Source organism: Thunnus albacares, chromosome 22 (genome assembly GCF_914725855.1).
Source record: "Thunnus albacares chromosome 22, fThuAlb1.1, whole genome shotgun sequence".
NCBI classification, from domain to species: Eukaryota; Metazoa; Chordata; class Actinopteri; order Scombriformes; family Scombridae; genus Thunnus; species Thunnus albacares.
In genome coordinates, this window is record NC_058127.1 from 15,298,072 (window position 1) to 15,321,810 (window position 23,739).

Genomic DNA, 23,739 nt, shown 5'->3' on the forward strand with positions numbered 1-23,739 from the left:
AGGTTGCAGTTCTTAGAATCTAAAGCCCGCATTGATGCTGGGACACCAGTTGTACAATTATACAACATCTAAACTGATAAAAGATCCCATTTATCTTGGGTTTTGTGGATGGAAGGAGTAAGATCTTCAAAAAGTTCCCCAAAGATCCATGGGCTCCCCCATTTGGAAAATGTTTTTGAAAATCATGCTTTGTTCACACCTGTGGTCAGCACTTTATTTTGTATTTTTCCTTTATCTGAGTTTAATCTGCATGCAGCCAGCATTTTGCAGTCCATAGTTCTGAATAGACTGCTGTGTGTATTGTTATCTGTTCTACTGTCTCTGTACCTGACTGCCTGTGGTTCCCCAGTGGCTTTGAACCATATCCAGGTGTCAGTCCATGTAGATGCATGTTGCTATGGTTTGGTGCCAAGTGCACAAAATGTGAAGGAAACAAATCTTACTTCAAATCCACATGTTCACCTGGCCATGTACTGCAATGCAAAACATCACAAAGCAATGTCTTTACACTACAACGTTAGATTTTTTTTTATAGTTTTGAATTCAGTTTGAATATCATGCAGAGTTTTTTTTTATTAGATTCAGTTGTCAGATACACATTGTCATTATAATTTATCCACACAGTGTGTATGAAAGTGTTAATCTTCTACTAATCCTCTACATGATCAACATGATTCAGTAAAGCTGACAGAGTGCAACAAAAACAAAAATGGCTGCCACTTTCCTTTGATTGTCAGTCAAGAACTGTGAAGAAGTATAAAAGGACAGTAGGATTGTAGAGAAAGCACACAATAGATACACTCTATAACATGAAGAAATGTGTTTTTTCATAATCATATTCAGTATGATTAAACATCCAATTAAAATTAGGCAGCAAACAAATATAATAACTTGAAAAAGAGGCAGGATGTACTTGTTTGCAGCCTACTGTTCATCAGGGCATCTAGTGCAGGAGTACAGCATGCCTCCCTGGATGTTTGAGGATGTAAGCTACACAATATCCAATTATGATGTTTAATTTATTGTGTAAAGTATGAAAATGAGGCATTGTTGAATCATTTTAAGTGGCTCTTTATTCACCTCTGCACCATGTTCTGTTTGTTGTTGGGCACATTTTTGAAAAATCTAACCTTGAGTTGCTCCATTGATAGTAAAGTGAAGAATGAACTGGGGACTGTGATGATTTATTTTAGTCTATTATTTAAATGAACATCATTTCATCTTGGAGTTAATGAATATAAACCCAAAACCTCTACTATCACTGAGTCCTCAAAGTTGTGGAGGACTGGTTATTATTAAATGCCATTCTAATGACATTATCTGAGAAGTTTTGGTTTATATTCTACTCTTAGAGAAATGTCACTTTCGTATTCAATCATAAAACTGCCCAAATATATCAGTATTACAAGATTTTAAGGTGCTTTTTATAATAAATAGGGATGTCTTTGCAGTTCCTGATGTCCAAATGTGTATCACATAGAAATTGCTAGTGACTAATTTGTGTAATCAAATAAAACAAAGAGCGGCTTTGTATGTATCAACATACTGTTCATGCTTTGTGGCACTTCCATGAAACTGCAGGCCAGGTCAGGTCATGAACTGCATGAATAAGATAATAACTATCAAGAAGAGTAAAAAAAAATAAACAACATGAGATAAAAATAAAGATAGTATTGTGATCTTTCTGTTCAACTGTAACAGATTTATCATGACTCAGTGGCATCCTTTATGAGAAATGGACAGAGTTCATGTGAAACATGCAGTTCTCTGTGTGCTAGGGGTAAAGACAGGCCTGGCTGGGTCGGTATTTCAACATCAGTTAGCAACAAAGTTTATCTCTATTCAGGTCCTGTTGCCTCTTGGAAAACCAGTACTGAGAAAATGCATTTCACACATTATTGATTAAGTGAAAAGAATATTCTATTGCATACACACAAATAATAGATGCTTGAAAATACACTCAAAGCACAAATTTAAACCCACAAAAGTACATATTTAATAAAAAATACATTCAGACTACATATATATGTTCTTATGCATACTAACCCCCCTCCTAAATGCTTTATCTTCTCTGAGGGTTTCATGTTTCCTCTAATCTCAGTAGCAACTCATGCCAGATTTGTTTTACCAGATGCCAGTTGCTATCAGAGACAATGTTTAACAATTTCTAAGCTGTTATTGTCTGTTACTGAAAGCCTAGAATATTTTCCCATAACACCCTGGCAGAGATGTACAGCACTGATGTCTCTCCCTGTGCTCCTTGTTCATCTGATAGCAAACTCTCCTAGTTCTTAATGCTTCACCTACCGCTTTCTTTGTCTGTTCTCAACGGTCTCCTGCGTTTTTAATGTAGTTACTGCAATCTGGACATGTTAAAGGTTGTTTTAGTGTGGTCTGCTGGCATTGCAATGCTGAAACTGTAAATGATCATAGATCTACTGTATGAGAAGTCAAGTACTGCAACAGCAACACACATTTAGCACATATACATATTTTGCTTCCAAAATAAGCATTCCTTAAGTCATCTTTGAATTTGTTCTTCAATGCAAAATGTTCTCCCATGTTCTAACTTTTTCAACAACTGACATCAGATTTAGCGTAGTGGGAGGATTTTTACTGCCTCCTAATCTGATCCTAAAGACATTTGAAGCCCATCACAGCTGGAGGAAATCTCTTCAGCAAATAGAAATGAACTAGAATCCTCTGCCATTAGGATGACGACAGATCCTTTCACTCGAGACCCAGCAAACAACGCTTTGGAGGTCTGATTGTTTGCCTGTTTATATATGAGAAAGAGAAGGAAGACTCTGTTTCACTAGCAGTTTTTTGTATGCATGTGCATCGACCAGAGTGCTTTTTATCTCAGTGACAAGCTAATGTTTTGTAATTAATCTGAAATTATCAATGCAATACTACTTATAGCTCTTTTTAAACCTATGTAACTTTACAGTTTTAGAAAGCACAGACAGATTCTAAGGTGTGTGTTCATATTTGCAAAGTACAAACAGAGGATTCTTTCCCAAGCTGCGTCTATCATAGCGCATTTATTAACTCGTTTATGTTTTCTTTGGCTCTCTGTCTAGTGTCACATTTTTATGAAAAAACGTCTCCACATTTAGAAACCTGATTCTTCAAATCCTTCACAGAGGGTTGTATTCATCTGCCACTAAGTTATGCATTGTTGAGCTGCAAAGCTCTCCTTGTAAGTGTATCGTTAAATGAAGAAGCGTTTTTGACAGGAAACAAATAAGGAGTGTAGTCAGAGTAAGTGCAGAACGAGGAAACTCTCGGGTTCAATCCTAACCTGTTTAGACACTGAAGGTTGCATTCACTGGCACCTGACCAGAACCTTTCAAGGTACTAATGTTCCCTACCCACAGACACACACACTTATCATTAGCACTTGAAGCACTTAAATGCATACAAAACACACACAAAACACAGTGAACCGGTATATACAAGTGAACCTGCATTTCCTTATAGATGCACCATGTTGATGCAGATGTAATATGCATGATTAAAACTAGTACACATGGGTGCACACAAAACCCACCCACACTCACACCCACACCCACACATATACACACACACATACAAACCCAGAGCTCATGAGCAAACCTGGCTGTCTTTGGCTCACCATTGTTCACTGGCACTGAGGCATTGCCGGGCTAAGTGAGGGGCCCTGATGGATACCTACCAGACTCAGACCACCAATAAAGGTGTGAGGAGAGGAAAAAGAGAGTAAACGCAGGAATATTGAATAGAGGACAAGAAGATGGCAAAAGATAGCAGAATATAGAGTCCAAGGGGAGAAGCAAGGAATCAGAGGAACATCTATTGTCTGTTGTATTCAAATGCACAGGTGTGTACAAGAGTAATATGGATGATTCCCTTCCTCTCTGCATGGGCCCATATAAATTTTAGGTGTAACACATTTACTAGCAGAATTTTCATTCACCCTCATTGCTAAAAGAGGAGCAAAATAATATTATCACAGCTTTTTACCAACCAGTGGTGGTGGATGATCCTGTACTTAAGTAAAAGTAACATTTCCACAATGTGAAAACACTTTTTAGATGAGAAGGTTGATACCACTCACATGTATATATGCAAACTTTTATGCTACATACTGTATTATGCTAAATATTTGTCAAATTAATAGTTCAACACCACTATTTTGCTTGTTATTGTTGCTTTTACATTTCTGCTTTTGTCCATATTCAACACACAAGATGTAACATGTACTTAGTAAGCTTTAGAGGTGTTAGTGGGCGAAAATTAAGCTTTGAAAAGAGCTGTTCCAGCTGTTAAGCCCTGCTTCCAGTCTTTATGTTCAGCTAGGCTAATAGCCTGCTAACTCCAGCTTCGGATATAGCACACAAAGGTAGTGCTACTATATTAGCACACACTACTATACTGCTGCCATATATTTTTAGGTAGTTTCATGTGTAGCATCATATTATATTGTCTGAATTCATCACATGTTTTGCATATAAAAAGACAATCAATATTGTAAGTAGTAACTATAGCTGTCAGATAAAAAATAACAGTATTTCACCCCCCAAAATCCAAATACAAGTACTTCAAAACTGTAGTTCAATGATTTTGAAGATGTCACCTGTTTGTCAAAGGTCATGAAGAATTTATTTTGGAACAAATCTCTAGACCGACATATTTCAACATGAATTTTTACACCTCAAAGCAACCTAGTAGTCTGATCTCCAGAGAAAGTTGTGTGAGGATGTTTTTTTCTGTAGGATGCTGGCAAAGGCATAGCGTATGCTCCAGGCGTTGTAAACAGAGACACCAAGTCCAACAGCACAGCAACAGTCAACATCCCCTGGCACAAAAATAAAAACAGAGGAAATGATCTTGAAAGCTCTACTAAAAGCAAAGTTGCTTGCTGAACTCCACTGAGGCCACACACGTCACATGGAACACAAATCAGTTTACTCAGTTTTTTTTTTTTTTTTTGCACCGTGCTTTAATACGAAAAAAAAATGTCAGTGACATAAAAGTGCAACAGTCGGGAGAAACTAATCTTCATTAAAAAAGAAAAGGATCTTTTTTGAATGTGTGAAACAACTGATCACACTAAAAAAACCTGACCATCATTGGTGGCCACTCACCCGTCAATAGTAAAGTGGAGGCTACTGTGTGGCACTTAAATGACAAGGGTGCGAAGTGACAGATGAGAGAGTAAACACACAAAGGTCAAGACCCTTCTGCACACTGAAAGAGGGGGGAATTTGTTGTAATTTGAGTGCTGTATTTGTCAGAAACAATGCTTGCAGTCTTGAAACTTAAGGCGCTGAAATGTTTCCATGTCAAAGTCATGTCATGTGATGGTTTCGTCAGCTTCTGTATTTCAGTTAGCAACAATAACATGACCTGACGTGACATGATTTCATCCATTGTGCATCAGAGAACATGCAGCTGTGGCACAAGATCCAAATAACCATGGGAGGATATAGAGATAGTGTAAGAGTGTATTCTCATATGAAAACAGAATGTACAATATATACTTTACAAGAAAAAACACATTAGCCCAGATGCCATGATTTACTGTTTAATGATGAGTTCCTTTCTGCCCTCCCTTCTTACCTCACCCCGCCCTCCCTCTCTCGCTCCATCTCTCTGACAGTGGGAGACATAATCAGGTTTTGTGAGATTTGTGAGTAGATTAGCAGCCACCTTGCTTCAGATAAGAAGCTGGACTGATAAAGCCCTGTCCTAGGAGGCACATGGCTGTGATGAAACACCATATCTGACATGGGCAGATCTGTTAAGAACACAATTAAGACACTGTCTAGCCTTATCTACTCTAACTGCACTTATCCCTGCTAATCCCTTCGTTCTGCTCAGTATTGGGAGCGAGGGTTGAAAAATTCTAAAAGCAGATTGTGTTCTTTTTTTCTCGCAAACCACAGAACTGGACTAAAGGTTAAAATGCAAAGTTGTGTATACTAGTTGTTCTGTGCATTACATTCTAATCAAATGGTAGTTGAGAAATTACTTTGTCTCAAGGTGAAACTGTTATGGTTTGAAGGCATTTTAACAACCAGCTTTGGCCTTAAAGGACCAGTGTGTAGGATTTAGTGGCATCTAGTGGTGAGGTTTGCGGATTGCAGCCAACTGAATACCCCTCCCCCTCCCCTTCCAAGTGTGTAGGAGAACCTACACTAGCCGTGAAACTCACGAAAAATGCAAAAAGCCCTTTCTGGAGCCAAAGTTTGGTTTGTCTGTTCTGGGCTACTGTAGAAACATGGAGGCGCAACATGGTCGACTCCGTGGAAGAGGACCCGCTCCCTATGCAGATATAAAGGGCTCATTCTAAGCTAACGAAAACACAACAATTCTTATTATTAGGTGATTATACATGATTAAAACATACTTATGAACATTATATTCCATTTCTGCCAAGTCTGTTCCGCTAGATGCCACTTAATACTACACACTGTACCTTTAAGTAATCCTGTGATCCAGAGACAAACCGAAGAGGCAGTAAATGAGTAAATATAACACCCATTAATCCAATTTATAGAAGCTTTCCCAAAACAGCTGTTTTTTGTCCCCCTTTTCGCCTCCTCAGGGTAAATAGAAAATGAAGACTGAAATTGAGCCTTTCCAAGAGCTCAGTATAAAGTAACACACATTTACTCAGGGTTTTTGACACCATACTACTCCTATCCCCCCTCCATTCAATACAGTAAACCACCTACTATTATAAGGAAAGCCAGGTGACAGCAGCTAAATGTACCTGGATAAACTTGCCAGCCGCAAATCCAAACGTCAAATTCCACTTCACAGTGGATGACATGATAAAAGCTGCGTGTGCGTCAACATTGCATCTGCATCACTGGCATTTATTTGTGTTTTTAGCACACGCACTGTGTTCATGGATGCATTTCAGATTATATTCATGTCCGTGGTATCCTGCGCAGCTGGAGTGAGTCTGTACCAACCCCTATCTGCAAAGGACTATAACGTCTGGAACATCTTTCTGCAAATGCTCATTTGTTGTCAAAGCCTCTTTTGTGCAGCTCATTATCTGGGATGCCTTTGTTACAACAAACACCAGTACACACAAAAACTGTCTTTGCATATGTACATGCATGATCGTGTGTGTGCAGGTGTGCATATTTCAGCTCCTTGCTTCTGATAAGATCCATCACTTAGGGACTGATGGAGCAGGCATCCGTGCAGAGAAGAGGTAAAAATGGAAACAGGGAACAGTAAAAGTGCCATCAGTCACTCATGAGTCTTGGTTTCTAAAATCTTCCTTTATTAGCAAGTTTGAACATCCACCAGTCTGCCGGTGTGGTAAGTTGTAATATTAATGACCAGTAATAGTAACGTCTGCATCAAATTATTGTGTATTATATCATAAGCAATTTTTTCTTGCCTCTGCTGTAGCAGACCTTCCTCAGAGATGCCCTTCAGGGAGTCATTATCTCGGTAAAACGCCACAAGGGGGTTGAGTGATTCCATCCACTGCCTCTTTAACCCACATCCATTATTCAGAGGGTGTCTAGTGGAGTCAGAACTACAGGGAGACAATGAGAAGCCACTAATGTCTTGCTCTTACATCTGCAGACGATTAGGAGATGCCTAATAGTTGAGGATACTATCATTATTAACATTTTTGTCAACATTTCCAGTGTCTGTTTGTGCATGACAGCTCGCACAGGGATACACATATACTGTACTACTGTACATAGGTTATACTGCAGGCTGTGCATATTGCAAAATTTGTTGAGAACATTATTGAGACAGTGTGTGGCTGTCATACAGCAAGCTAACATTGGGTTAAGTTGTGTGTTTCCCTTGGTGACTGCCTGTGTGTGTGTTTGTCACATTAAGGTGTTTTCTGTGTAATAACAGTAAGGCAATCTGTTGTGTGTAACTGGATCCAGTCTGAATGGAGTGAAATGAATGAAACATGTGACAAGGTGTGATTACTTATCCACCAATCTAGCTGGGTGTTTGTTGACAGATGGGTCTTTTGTCAAGGTAATTTGTTCAACAGAATAACCAGGTAGATAATTACCTGTTGCCTTTGTGGCTATTAGGGCCATTGTTGTGTTGAAAACATCCTAATAGTGAATATTAATTGCTCAGTAGGGTGACCGAGGGGGTCGTTGTATCTAGCTGACCTGGGGCAACATGTCTTTCTTCCCGTTTTTGAAAAAAGACTGCTGTCTTGTCACCTCATTCAAAAAATCTACTACTATGACTGATGGTGCATATTAAATATAATAAATCCTAAAGCAACCAAAGCTTTATTTTTAGATTGAATGTGATTTCCTGCAGAGCACATTTATTAAAAATGCAATTAAATAAGAAGTTTCTGGTCTTGGCAGGCCTCATGGTTTAAAACTACTATAGGCTCAGTTGCATCAGATTAGACCACTATTCATCCGGGATGCAAATAAACATGATAGGGTTTTACAATAAGAGGCTGGAGCGGAAAGGGGTGTGGCGAGGGTGTTGTATTTCATGCCAAACCACCTGGAGAGGAGACACTTAAGGCGCGCTGGCTCAGGGTGCCAGAGGCAGTAGAAAACCGTCAGTCACTCAGACAAGGCCAACAACCTGAATGACTTAATTTGAACAGCTGCACTCGACAGTCAGAATACTTTATACTCTCCTCAGGCAATGGACAGCAGGATCAGACCGCTTGGCCTGGCCGGGCACACTGCCAACCCGCTCGGTGGTTTGCAGGTGCCCCCGTCCCTCATGCGCCCTCCGCCTCTCTTCCTCCGGGCTTGTAACCCCGCGCTGGAGAGGGGATACCCGCGCACTCCCAAGTGCGCCAGATGCAGGAACCACGGTGTGGTGTCTGCGCTGAAAGGCCACAAGCGCTTCTGCCGCTGGAGAGACTGCGTGTGCGCAAAGTGCACTCTGATTGCGGAGAGGCAGCGGGTGATGGCCGCGCAGGTGGCGCTGAGGAGGCAGCAGGCGCAGGAGGAGAGCGAGGCCCGTGAGCTCCGGCTCTTGTACCCGGGCACGGCTATCGGAGGGGAAGCAGGGATTCCTCAGGGGTCACCCGTAGGCCCCGGGGTACCAGCAGCCACTAGTAACGCCACCACAGCTCCCAGTTTTGATGTTTTCAGAACAGACACCCCAAAAGAAGGTAAGTTGAAATGAAAAATGTCAATCCGGGGATTTTTAACAGTTCATCCATCATCACGTGGCTTATTATCATTATTGTTGAATTATTAATTGATATTCACATTAAGGTTTTGCTATTCAAGTTACAACAAAATATATGCTTTCTTAAACGTAGACATTGGATTGTTTCAAGCATTTTACGCACAGTTTGGATGCTGACAGAACCGTACACATATGAACCACCTGTTTTTCTTTTATCTATATTACAGATGATAAACTGAACAAGTACAACTTTTATAACGGATTCATGGGCCGACCCCTCTTTGCGCCCCACACCGCAAGACTGCCCTCTCCATCCGACCAGAAGGATCTGTCTCCAAGCAAGGACAACACCACTTTATTCAACGAAGACAGAGCAAGTCCATCCCCGGTGTTTGATCAGCGCTCAGACCACACAGAGAGTCCACAGAGGTCTCTTTCCTCCTCGGATCCGGAGTCAGGGAGCGAGTCGGAGAAACCCAAGGACTACCCGAGCCTGGATCGTGACCCCACCGATATCATGGCCAAGATCTTCCCCCATCAAAAACGGGACACCCTGGAGTCTATGGTGAGAACGTGCAAAGGTGACATTGTCAAATCAATTGAGCTGGTGTTGAGCTCCAAAGAGAACAAAATTGACTCTGATAGCTTGTCACTGTCGAATCACACAAACGCGCTCAGGCCTCCGGTGGGATTGCCTGGAGCGCTGGGTGCTCTGGGGAACAAGTCTGCCTTCTCCCCGCTCCACATGCCACCGACAGCCGCCGGGGGAGACAGCCTGTACGGGCTAAACCCTCGTCTCAGTGTCAGCCCCTTACGACTGGCCTATTCCTCTGGAAACGGCGGAATGGCAAGTTTTATGTCACCATACATGACATCCGGACTGATGCCAGTGTTTCCACTGCGTCCGCCCTTGGACTCCTATTCTTTCCCGGGCATGATCCGAGACCTCTCTTACCTTCAGAGCAAAGACTCACTGTGCCATACAGGTCTTTACGCGCGATTTAACAATGAAAAATGACATTTAAAAGGTGCCAATTGAACGATTGACACATTCATTGGTTTATTTCTTCAGTTAATCTAATTCCAGATTTGCCTTCGCTTTTTAAGTGCCTGAATGGTGCCAGTTAAGGTGCCGATTAAAATCACTGTATTTTGACAACTTCTTTTTCAAATGTGTTTGTTTTTTATAGTGTACATTTTGTAAAGATTGTTTATCATTAATAAAGCTGTCGCAAGATGTCTGGTTTTATCTGTGTTCATGATTTTGTAAGAATGTCTATCTATCTATCTATCTATCTATCTATCTATCTATCTATCTATCTATCTATCTATCTATCTATCTATCTATCTATCTATCTATCTATCCTTAGTCACATAGGGAAATAAGAAACAAATCATCAAGGATTTTCAGACATCAAGGATTTCTCCTTCAAACACATATTTAGTGAGAACTTCTCCATGTCATAATAAGGATAGACACTGATACCTTTCTAGAATTTATAAAACATTAATGATACATAAAATATAAAATCTGTGACATGCAAAAACGCCATAGTGTTGAAATGTTACAATGAAGAGAAATAATAGAAACGTTTTGAAAGGAACATTTTGACACTTCACAGTAGTATAATAACATTGATTATGTTTACAACACTTTCATTGGTTGATAGAACGGAGCCATCGTGAGTATAGTTGGGACGTCACAAACTTTAAATGTTTCGGTGTTGTGAATGAATAGAACTCTAGAACTCTAGATAATGTAGCCTACAGTGTAATGAATGAGTCACGTAAATGTGACCTGTCACAGGTGAGTTCAGCATTCAAACAGTGCGCATTTGGTTACCATGGAAATAACTGCCCTGTCGCCTGCCTAGTACTTTTCTGAAGACATCTTGGTTTTATTTGAGAAAATGTTCTTGCTATCTACTGTGCTGGTGAAAGCAGCATATTCAAGCTTTTGTGGCAATATAATATACTTCTTTATGTTACGTGTTACATGCTTTTAACGGTGTTGTACTTTGAGATTCACTGCGAATGAAAAGTGCAGTAAATGCATTATTATTATTATTTGATTATTATTAGCCTAATATCCGTTGCACGTAGCCACACATCCATTAACTAGAAGAAACTGGAAAGATGTAAATAATAAAATGTAAAGAATTTTAACAAGCCGAAAAAGCTTGTAAACTAGTTGTCTTTCCATTTTGAAAAATGTAAATAAAGTCAAAATAAAAATGTGAACAAGTGTTTTTCTTTCTCCGCCTCAGAAGTCATTCTCACTCCTGATTGGTCAGTTGAGTTCCTATGATAACCAATAGAAAGCCTCAGAGGCGTCACGGGACCGCATGTTTCAGGAAGCCGGGACATTGTGTAAACCTAGATGTTGGGAGAATATCATGAGTTTGAAACGCGTTTGAGCGGGTTTTTGTGCGGCATGTGAGAACAAACTTTACACTACTGCCTTCGGACATGCGTTTCCACATTATTATCGCCGCTGTCTTTTGGTGTGGTTACGTAGACTCGCGGAAAATAAGGGGAATATCTTCGTCCTGTAAGTGCACTGTCCCCTACCAGCTAGCTTAAGGCTAGATAGCCTATTTGTAAATAATACTCTTAACTTTTACAGCTCTGCAGCTTCAACACAGACAACATGTCATAAGGACTCATGAAGGTGTTGTCACTGCAGACACTTTGTCACAACTGTACACAGCATTTAAAGCTCTCTTAAGGTAGCAGCAGTAATATCAGACCCACTAATTTCATATGTTTCCACTTCCAGTAGCATTTTATCACAGACAGCACTGAGCTTTTATCCAAAGTAAATGTTTTAAGTAGATAAGAACTGAGTTCACTCCCTCTTTTGTTTACATGTTACCACTAGCTGCAGCACAGGGTCAACAAACCTCAATGTGCAATGTTTTTTTTTTTAAATCCTGTAACAGACAAGCGGTTCTACAGGGAGAGGAAATCCTTCCTGTGCATCGATGGGTCTAAAATCATCCCCTTTGAGCAGGTGAACGATGACTACTGTGACTGTGAGGATGGCTCTGATGAACCAGGTAAAGAAGCTAGTCTGTGGGCGGGTGGGTGTCTGTTTATCAATGTTAGTTAACTGTGTCACTTCTTTGCTTTTCAGGAATATCAATTCAGCATATGTAATGTGCACTGGTAATAATTACTACACCCAGAATTTCTGTTTGCTGGACACTAATCATTAACTTACTTGGCTTGACACAGTATCACTAAGTGTGTTTACACATTTGATCTGTTTGCTTTTTGTGGTACAGTTCATTTATAAAATACGATTACAAAGAGTTCCCCAGCTGATTTTGTAGATTTGCCTTCTTTCAAAATGAATTATGAGCTGAACTGTCTGTTCAATAATCTGACAATGGCATATTTTAAAACAGGTGATGCTTTGCCGGTCAGACTGACTCTCTAAAAAACTATTAAAGCCTGAGTTTTTTGGTCCAGACTAATGAAACTTGGCTATCATTTTCAGTTTGGATAGCCATAGTGTTACTGCAGTGTTTTTGAACATATATTGTATGTGTGAGGTTTTTGAAGTTTGGTTAATTTTCATATTTTTGCAGAAGAACCACACATCTTTTGAAGTAAAGAATCAGGTTCAAAATAAAAATTTGACTCAACCATAAGAACTGTCATTCTAAGGATTAAGAATCATTAAGCACCAAGTTTTTAATAGAAATACCCAGATTATGCTTATCAAAACAATACAAAACAGTCATATATGTAATGACAGGTGATGATGCTAGTTCCTGCACCAAAATTTGAAATGTTTTGATTAAACTTAATGCTGGCAAAATCAACTCTGCGCCCCAGATCTGCTGTTCTCAAATAATCAGTGATGATGTAGTGCTGTCACCCTGTAATCTGTTGTTTATCAGGGAATCCGAGCAAATCTGAGATGCTGCTGAGGATGAGCAAGGACGATTTGCAAGACTTGACAAAGAATGTTTGAAATTAAAGGCAAAACTATTATTCAGTGCAGTGGTCCACTAAAGGGCTTGATGTTATACTGGCACTGCTAATAGTTTATTTATTTATATAATGTTTATTTGTATAGGAGCAAGTATTTAGCATGAACCAATGCCACGTATCACAGCATTCATAGTAACAATAAAATACATACAAAACAGCACAATACACAGTTTAACACCAATGAAACATAAGTAAAATGAGGAGCACCAGCACCTCATCCCTTAGGATCCCTTAGGAGCCTGGATATTAAGGCATTTATAGATAAATTTGCAAATTTAAACAAAAAAAATGAATCAAAAAATGATCAAAACTTAACATATTCGGTTTCTTAAAAACGTGGCAGTGGTGTGGTCTCTTTCTGCAAATACTTCTGTGCTTTGTAAAGCCTTCAAACAGATAGATATACTTTCTAAGCCAGCGAACAATCTTCTTGGCAACCAGAGTGCATAGGGCTTGTAAAATAAGTAGCATCCAAAATAACTTCTGTACTTGTTCTAGACAAAAGGGGGGCAGAGAAAGCAAAGGGTTAACAAATCAAATTTAGCTACCCACAACAAAGATTTCGGAGTGATTGACCCCAAAAATCGACAGCAGATGCAGCCAGTCCAGTGCAGTGGAAACAGGAAAAGATAGAGGTGAAATTTCCCTGAACCTCATTGATGTGATTTGATGTGTCCCATTTTCACGTAGTGATATCTTTTGAGTATGAGTGCATTTACAGAAGAAAAGTAACAAACTGAATTATACCACACCCGAAAGAAAAAAAATGCAAAAGAATACTTCCTTCTGCAATTTTTTCAGTCATTACTATTCAAAAAGAGGGTTATGATTAGTTGATAGTGTACCATTGGATCACAAGGTAGTGAACAACACACTTCTTCTATGGGCTGGTGTAAGCAGCTTTAAATAGCCACCAGTAACATACAAGGCTTTAAAACACACCAATTTTTGACTCTTAAACTAGTGAAAATGCAGACTGGTTGATTGAAAAAAACCAAAAACAAAAGGACAACATTATTTGCACCAGTGCCTGTTAAGAGATTGAAAACAGACGTGTTGCACTCGTCACTAACTGGCTGTAGTGACCCCTGTTATAAATAGTTTTGATTAGTTTCATTTGTGTCTGAATGTCAGTTTATTATGCAGTACTGATTTCTGCTCCTGGGCCCATGTAGGCACCTCAGCCTGTCCTCGTGGCCGATTCTACTGCACCAATCTGGGTTTCCGCCCACACTACATCCCGTCATCGCGAGTCAATGATGGCATCTGTGGTAAGGCTTTTTATATTACCTTATAAAGGAGATTTGACTTTTCTTGAGAGGAGGCTTTAATAACCTTACTTTACAAAACCTTTTTGAAGTGAGGCAATGGATTAACAATGTTTTTCTGCCTTAGCGTTTTTCAAGGACAACAAGGGCGACACTCAAAGCGCCATAATGATGAACAAGTTTATTCTTGCAGAAAATGAATAGTTGTTTGTTCAGGATTGTTGGTGGAATGGTTTGATGCTGAATGTGCTCTAACAGCTTATGCACTTCATACGTAGGTAGTTTTGAGGGTTTTTATCAAAATAAGTTCTCATTTCATTGGGTAAGAAGTTGTCCTGTTTGCTTTTCCCAGTTTGTGTGTTTTTGCAGACGTGTTTTACATGATGTCAGAAAAGTGACCTGTTGGTATAGCTACACACGGTCACTCCACAACAACCTGGCTTTTTTCCCTCAAGGCTTTTCTCCATTCTTTCTGATAAAGTCTGCCACACCCAATGCATAATCAGATAGTTTTTCGGCCCCCCCTTTTCTCGTCCACGTTTGTTCTCCGGTAGCTCTCCGGTTTGGATAAAATCAATACATCCCGCTGTCGACATCTCCTCTGTCACCAGCGCTTTCAGGAGCATTAGACAGCATGCAACCATCTTGGGTTTAAAAAAAAAAACTAAAAGACTGAAGAATGAAAGAGCAGTCGGGGAATATTTCTCAAAGTCTCTCCTCCCTCCTTTTTTTTTCTACTCCCACTTGTCTTCTAATACCTCCCCTGCCTTGAACGGAGCCACTTAATCGCTAATACATCTTCTCTTTTCCTCTTCGACTGGTTGTCGAGAGATTTCCATTGGCTTCCTTTTTCTGGGCTGTAATGCTCTTGTTCTAGCGGTCACCAATGGGGTTCTTGGATAATTGAGAAATTTCACACTGTGCCTACTCTCTTGGGTGATACATCTGAGTAAAAACCAGATCTGAGCACTTACAAAACACCATGCAGTTTATCTTATAAGTGGCTGATCTCACGAGGCCTCATCTGAACCAGAGAGAGATATCATGTAGACACAAGATCTAATCTTCATCTTTCAAGGATGAAAAGTGACAGGCTAGTTCAACAGTATCCGTACTAAAGAGAATAAACATTTGTGTTTGTTTTGTGCAATCACTGGATCATTTTAAAGATATTTTAATTTAGGCTGCATTAACGATTATTTCATATTCATTATGTTTTGCCTATAAAATGTCATAAAATACAAGAAAATGTCTTCAAATGTCTTGTTTTTTCCAACCAAAACGAACATCTAACAGTTGCAGATTAATGTTCTTCTCTTTGAATAATTCAGTTTATGTGACAAAATAAAATAATGTGCTGTTTGTCAGAAATCAAAGGCTCTAGTAGTCAAAAAAGTACCTCAAAATGAATTATTCATAATTGATGATTATGTGTTTTTATTTCTTTTTAACTTTACTCTGTCTTTATTTGTACGGTCCAAATCATGTATCGACCACAGCATACGTGTTTAGAATAAAGACATATTGTTCACCTCTCCTTGTTGATATGTTGTATGCTCCTCTGTTCTCCTCTATGTGCATTGGATTGGTTTTTCTCCTGTGTTTCTTGCCAGATTGCTGCGACGCCTCAGATGAATACAACAGCCACGCTCACTGCCAGAACTCTTGCTGGTCAGTTGAATGAAAACTGAGATTCAATATTTATAAAAATAACACATGCAGATTTTTAATCAACTGAGGGTATAAGGCCTATTTATTGCTATAAGAATCTTGAATGCAAAAAAGACTTTTAGCCAGTCTGTTCTATATGGGAAATATATCAAACAGTGCATTTTGGGGGGCAATTTGATAAAAAAAAAAATGCAGATTTTCTTTTATCCATGTGTTAAAATGATGCCATATATCATAGCAACAGTGTGATAGACTGTTCAATTTAGCTGCAACCATGTGATAGTGACTCATTCATTGTGCCACCAGGGGGCATGGTGTCACTATGATTGAACACTTGATAGTTCAGACTTTCTCTTGCAATGTATATGCATCACAAAATTGCTTTGAAGAGTTCATCCATGATAAAGACAGATCTGACTCACCATCGCATTACAACCCCCCTCCCTCCCCCCCAATTGTAAATTGTACAGAGGCGATTTTCACGCAGATAATGTAGTTCCTACTGGATATGAATTACATACTGCATAGATGTGAGGTCTGTGAAAAAAATATTGATACCAACTCAGACCTTGCTGGGTCATATTTACCACCTTCTCTGAGCTACACTGCAAAGACTTGACCATACTTTGATGCTGTGTAAATGTAACTTCTAAGACAGTAACCCACTTCTTTTGTTGACAGTCCTCTATTATTTCATTCACTGCCATTCGCCTCAAAACCGCATACAAGCAGAGTATATCTCATTATGTTTTCACAAGGTCCACACTCATATTGTGTTTGCCCGACTTCAAAAACAATTTAGTTCAGCCACAGAGCATCAGCCCCCATCTTATTTACTCTTCTATTTTCCCATTTGGATTCCTGCTGCATTGTGGGCCCTTAAAAAATTGGATTCCGCCAAGTCGGTGACCATAGCAGGGGTGGCCCATGTTTTCTCAGTAATGATGGGACTGTGCATCCTCTCTCTCCCTCTCCCACTCGCTCTCTCCTCCAGGAATCTGGGACAGAGAGAAAGAGAGTATGTGGAGGGCCAGATGAGGACCTTGGACGAGGGTTTGCGACTCAAGCAGCAACTGATTGAGGAGGGAGTGCTGCTCTGGAGGGAGAAACAGGTACACTGTATTCTGCTAAAGTAACTACTACCTTATGGCATGTAGTAGTAACAGAGGACAGTCATCAGGGCTTTTCCCTCAGAAGTTTTTTTCCTGTTCCTGTTGTTTGACAACCAATGACGTTCACCCATAGGTTTTTGACTGCTGTTCAAACTGTGCTTAGTTTGACCTCCACAACATATACACAGGAATCATTAAGCGGTCTATATATAGTGTATGACGGCCTATATATTTCAACTTAATCCCTGGATCAGGAGAAAACAAGTGACCTTACATTGTTGCCAAATGGAGACATCACAAGTTTGATGCGTAAGTAGCGTAAACCTGCCACGATGCAAATGGTTAAATGAATATTTAGCACTTTTCCACACTAAAAACAAAACCCCAACTCAGGACATGCACCTTGTGATTCCATTTATACTGTATAATAATTGAACCCTTTTATACAACATAAAATCAGTCATTCTAAAAAACCTCTAAATGCACGATAATGTCCAATAATTTAATTGAAATGATATGGAACCGATTTCGGAGTAGTTTGATAATTGATCCTATGTTAACTATGTCAATAATGTATTAGGGAAAACACCTCTGCTGAGATCTTGAGAGACAGCCTCTTTCGCAACTTATGACTTCTTTCAACCTCTCTCATCTCTTTATGACTGTATTTTCACAACTTTCCTTGGGTATTAGAGCTAGAGTAGAGCCCGACCGCTATATCAGTCAGCTGATATTATCAGCCGATATTGGCCTATCACAGATATTTCAGTATCGGTGAATATGTTGTCCAATATGTGCCGATATATATGTGTGTATATACACACACACACACATATGTATGTATGTATGTATGTATATATATTTAAGTTATATAGGCAGCATTTCATGTATATTTGATCCTTTTTCTTAATTCAAGTTTAATATATACTTACATAGTATGTTTTTTTGGTGTGTTTTTTTATTTATAGTTATTTATAATTATTAAATTCCCAGTGGATTTTACTATTTCAGTGCACTGATGTCATTTTATACAATAAAGTTTATTGTTAAACTGTAAAATATCATGCCTCCCTCACATATCTTTGTCACACGTTTTTGATAACCACATTTGAGGGATCATTGCCAAAAATGTGCGTCTATGTATATTCTGTATATATAAGATCATCAGATGATATATCAATAATGGAATGTTTTTACTCCCTAATATTGTTATCGGCATTGGCCCCAAAAATCCAGTATCAGCTGGGCCTAGTCTGGTGTAAATGTCAGACCTTTTGGTTTGGTATAGTTAATGGCCCAAAAATACAAGGCTGCAACTAAAAATTAATTCCTTGATTAATTGATTCATTGTTTTGTCTATAATTTATAATATCCCAAGGTGATGTTTTCTAATGTCTTGCTTTGTCTGACCAACAATCCAAAGATAATCAGTTCACTATCATGTATGACACAAAAAAGCTTAAAAACCCCACATTTGAGAAGCAAACAGCAAATGTTTGGCATTTTTCATTAAAAATGAGTATTTGAATATCAAAATAGTTGCCGATTTATTTTCTGTTGATTGACTAATTGATTATTCAAATTATGTTACAAAAATGATGTATCTGTAACCTATGTGCTGACAGTGACAGTGATAGTGTCATGCAGTATGCACAGTGGACTAGTGGGAGATGTACAATAGTTTGTTCTGAAATGTAATAATTATGCAGACTCTATAAGATTATTTGGGTGCAGTTTCATTGCAATTACCTGGGTTTGAATTTGACCAGCAGACTTTGCTACTTCTCATTTTTCTCTCTCTTCTCTGTCTTGTGTTGTTGACAGCAACCAGTCAGAATACCCCTAAAATTATCATGAAAATGTACCAGTATGCTTCTTTTCTAGCTGTTGTGTGAAAATATAGTTTCAATTATTCTCAATAGATTTAATTAACTTTTCACCTCGGCTACTTGTGCACTAGTGTTATTATGTTGCTTTCTCACTAACGTACTTGATTGATATGGATGTTGAGGTTAATTTACTTCTATATGTGCTGTGCTTTGAAAAATTTTTTTTTTTTTTGAGAATATTTTTAAATTGCTGTTTTAAACATAAATAGACATGGGACAAAGAAAAAAAGGAATTATAAAAGTAAAACAAATAAATACAGCGTGAACCATATCATATTATCCCGTTAATTGCACCCACACCAACCCTCCCCTCACACTCCTCCAGGCAAAACAATACAGACTACTGGTAACATAGAATTTATGTATATATATATATATATATATATATATATATATATAGATACATAGATATACTATATCTAATAAATGCATGTCAGTTTTAATGTTATGTTAATGCTATTTTGTTACATCTTTTACATCTCTATACATGAATTGTCCCTCTTAGGGTTCAGAATGATCCATATCTGCCAATGAAACTCCTGTCTCTTCCCTTTTAAGAAACTGTACTAAGGGATCTCCTTAAATGCTTCCTGTTTGTTTTTCAGTATATATGTTATATTTTCTAATGCCATACAAGACGCCATCTCCTTGATCCACTAGATGGTTTATTTCAACTTTTCCAGTTAAGGGCTATCAGCGTCTTTGCTTGCAAAATACACATGTTGATTAGCACATATTGGCCCTCTTTTATATTTGGGTCCGTAGGGTATAAATTCATAATAAATGCTTTAAATACTCTGGACTAATTCCAAAAATGTTTGTCCCCATTAGTCACTTAGACCCCAACTGATGGGAAAATAAGTTGAAAAATACCAGAATTACCCTTTAAGGACCTTTCCCTTGAGAGAGACATTTTCTAATTTTGAGAGAAGCACATTACAAAAATAAATCCAAAATATAATACACACATAACCCTTAACAAAACCCATTAAGTCCCTTAATATGTCTGTTCCCCTCAGACAATATAACCCCCCTCTGATTACACAACTTCTGGCTACAGCAGGTACTGGAAGGAATTAGTCTTGTAACTCTGACTGGCTAGAAAAAGTTATCCCAATTAACCTTTAACTGGGATGTCTCTTAAACCTCATATGGTATATATAAAAAAAAACCTCAGGAAAATCAACAAAAGAGAAAGAAAGAAAAAAGAAGGACAAAAAGTATATGAGCTGTAACAAATATTTCTATTGGCACTCCTTAGTCTTTTTAAATCCAAACAAAATTCATACATCGATCCATTCTGGCGTATTATACTTAAATTAAGTCCACAGTCTTCTGCAAAACACATTACCTATCATAACTGTGCAAGAGTTTTTAAATTAAACCATTTTATATTTAACCCAGGCAGAAGGGAAAAAAATATCAGTTCATTCAAACATAAGAAAAGTTCCCTATCTGGGAATAATTGTCCCACAGCACAGATATAGCTGGTTTTATCCATTTAAGAATAGAGTCACTAATGCAAATAGTAACATGTCTCTCCACATAGAAAACCAAGAATCCATTCCGCCTGCAAATATTGAACCATACTGATGATCCCAAGAAAGTGTTGAAAAAGCCTGGATTCATTCCTCGCGTATTAGTTTTGCGGCCCTCTGTATGATCCGACCAGCTGGGGGAAAAAGAAAATATCAAAGAAAGAGAATAGAGAAATGTTGGTCTAAATGAGCAGCTTGTGCTCTATGATACTGCTTTGACCATACACGTTCACGGCACCTGCTGCTACAGGTGTCTGCTGTGCGGTTTCCAACACCGACCTTAGCTGGCTCTGCAGTTAGTTTTTACCTTGTCAACATAAAATGTTGACTGTTTTCTAGGTCTGAGAACTGTCATAAAGCATTTCAGCCATTTACTCTACTTGTATCACTGTTTATTAGTGTGTGCTATTTTATAATTTCTCCCCTTAGCCATTAAGATTGAGAATAGTTTTTTGTCCTCCCATTTCAGCGTAGCAAACATACATGTAGATTATAGTTATATTCAAAATGTATCGTGTCTCAATTCCAGTTTGTGCCGTCATCTGTAACCTGTAAACATCATCATACTCTTCTCCTGCTATGAACTTTGCATTTTATTGTATCTCTTAAGGATTTCAGCTGTAATTGTGCTTCATTTACAATCACTCGAAAGCAGTAAGCAGTAAATAGTTGGGGGTATGTCAGCACAAGTAAACAAGTACCTGAGTGATGAAACCCATTTTGAATCAACATGGTCCTTTACAAAGCTTCAAGATAAGCAGACACTACTTCACAGTTCTTCCTCGGCTCTCCACTTGCACATTTAGTTCAACAAGCACTAGGCCAAATTAGAAACTGGAGCCCTGGAGTTTGGTGCAAATTAAATTGGTAAGTTTTGCAGCTGATGGTCTCTTTAGATGTTTGTAAGGTATATTTTCCAGTTCAGTGGACTCATTACTTAATGCATCATTGTGCTTTAGGAACTACAAGTAGCCCTTCCTCCATTGTTTGATGGTCAAGTGTGGCTCATATACCACATGTTGCAAGATAACTTTCCTTTTTATTAGTGCATTAGTAATAGAAAACTGAACATTGCAAGACCAGAGTATTGTTCATGTAGTTATGGTTATTGAAAATATTTAGTTGGGATTCTGATGGACTCATCGGCAACCAAAAAATGTTGCAACTGCACATTTTACACTTCTGGTTGCCCTCCATTCCTTGTGTTATTTTGTACATTGACTTTGTGGGAAATAATTTTATTTCAAGTTATTTCTAAGCACTTTGTTGCAATGTGTGTATGTGTAGAAAATGCATTTCAAGAATGTTAAGCTTGGCTCAAACATGTATGGCTTGTATTGGAAGATACAGTTAAAGAGATACCACTGATTTGACAACAGGAATTTTGACTGAAGGCCACTTTTGTCATACACACACATTTACACATGCCTGATTTGCCAGCTGATGGTCTCTGAGTGTGTACTCTGCACTCTTCTTTTCTGTTCTGTTCTCTTTTTTTTTCCATGTTCTTTTCTGTGGCGGCTGATTGACAGATCGAGGCTGAAGTGTCACCCAGCGCTCGGAGCCCCGCCGCACATTGTGATCCTCTTCTCTCAGTGCGTCTCTGTTGATATGGCAGGGTTACCTCAGGGGCCTCGTCTCGGAAACCTTAAACAATGACTCGAGAGTGAACTCTTCCTGTGGTTCAAGGGTTAAAGAAGAATCTGCTGTTAAAGAAACGCTACCCTAGAAAACTTTTTAATCACATTAGAAGAATTTACACAATGAAAGCTGAGTGTAGCATGTCAGCACTATGTGCCCTAGAACCAGCAGAAGTAGGAATGCTGCTGTTAATTGAATACAAATTGGTATTCAATAAAATCCTCTTTTCAGAGGTTTGTGATTATTTTTCTGTTGATTGCCCTGCTCTAAGAGTACATTTTATAGGAGGAAATAGTGTGCAGTATTTGTTAGTCTTCAGTCCTTTTAAAAATGTTTTTTTCCCTACTTAACATAGCTTAGTCTGAACTGTGTCAGAATGACAGAGGATATTAGAGTGACTTCCTGTCCAAACTGACGATGTACAGCCTAATTATTTCCAATTGACAGTGTAATTTATGTACTGATGGTGTACCAGTACAATATGTCGAAATATATACATGTAGGTACAAGTGAACAAAATGTTAAGTGAGAGAATAACCATCTGTGAATTTAAGAATTCATACTGTAGGTAATTTTTAACTACCTATTCTAATTTTAGTAGTCTGAGTCTTAATAGTCTGAGCTAATCTGAAGTGTTACCCCAAACTATACAACTTTGTAAGAGTTTGAAAAGTGCCAAACACTCCATAAACAAACAAAAACCCCAAAGCAAATTACAAAAATGTACTTACTTCATAATGCCATCGTTCCAAATTACACTTTTTATTTCATAATGTCACTTTTAATGAGAGTGGTCATCAGTGCCCTCACCCTCCCAGTGGGCTAACCAACTGCCAGCAAAGCTAGCTAGAACAAGTTGGCTATAACTACCCAAGAAAGACTCTGAGTCCAAAATCACTCCATTTACCATATAATGCACCTTTAGAAACACTGAATCAACCAGCTAGCAGCTGTACTTTACTTAAATGCTGAGCAATATATCCAAGCTAGTTACCTGGCTAGTTGAGTAGCATGTGTAGCCTTGTTAAGCTAAAGAAAAGGGGAAATAAGTTATTGTACTGTACTGCTAACTATTATGAAAATGAAACCAGACATTTGAAAAAGGACACTTTGAAATTAAAATTTCTGTAATGAAATGAAAATGAATGACATTTCACAGTAATGACTTTAGATTGCATAACAATGAACTGAATTTAATTTCTTTAATAATTTCACAAATTAATGGTTCTTTTTTTTTTTTTTTACTCTATTCATTCATATGATTATTTAAATTATAATGTCTTATTTTTTTAACATTTAACACTCCATATTGACATGGTGGAGAAACTTTTTTACATGTTTGGTGTTATTCACAAGTAAATATGTTCCTGTACACTCAAAATGGAGCCCATAAATCACTGCAGCAAACTAAGCAAGCAGCATGGCCTAGAAAGGTAGTCATCCCTATCCGAACCAAGCAGAA

The 23,739-nt window shown here is 38.5% G+C and overlaps 2 protein-coding genes across 2 annotated transcripts in view; both read left to right on the forward strand.

Annotated features, from left to right (window-relative positions):
- The first annotated feature begins 8,540 nt into the window (after nucleotides 1–8,540).
- LOC122973687 (doublesex- and mab-3-related transcription factor A1-like) lies at nucleotides 8,541–10,360 on the forward strand. Its single transcript, XM_044341396.1, has 2 exons — nucleotides 8,541–9,136; nucleotides 9,384–10,360. Exons 1-2 carry the CDS (start codon nucleotides 8,659–8,661, stop codon nucleotides 10,172–10,174), a joined length of 1,269 nt encoding a protein of 422 aa, XP_044197331.1. The 5' UTR covers nucleotides 8,541–8,658; the 3' UTR covers nucleotides 10,175–10,360.
- A 1,138-nt stretch (nucleotides 10,361–11,498) lies between these two features.
- LOC122973919 (glucosidase 2 subunit beta-like) overlaps nucleotides 11,499–23,739 on the forward strand; it is a 138,101-nt gene continuing 125,860 nt past the window's right edge. The window contains exons 1-5 of the mRNA XM_044341718.1: nucleotides 11,499–11,707; nucleotides 12,099–12,215; nucleotides 14,334–14,429; nucleotides 16,040–16,097; nucleotides 17,092–17,209. Of these exons, the coding sequence (XP_044197653.1) occupies nucleotides 11,626–11,707; nucleotides 12,099–12,215; nucleotides 14,334–14,429; nucleotides 16,040–16,097; nucleotides 17,092–17,209 (471 nt within the window). The 5' untranslated portion in view covers nucleotides 11,499–11,625. The remainder of the gene's footprint in view (nucleotides 11,708–12,098; nucleotides 12,216–14,333; nucleotides 14,430–16,039; nucleotides 16,098–17,091; nucleotides 17,210–23,739) is intronic.

Coding starts and splice junctions, on each gene's coding strand:
- LOC122973687 (XM_044341396.1), top strand. CDS start 8,659: ATGGACAGCAGGATCAGACCGCTTGGCCTGGCCGGGCACACTGCCAAC. Junction 9,137..9,383: donor AACAGACACCCCAAAAGAAG/GTAAGTTGAAAT, acceptor TCTATATTACAG/ATGATAAACTGAACAAGTAC.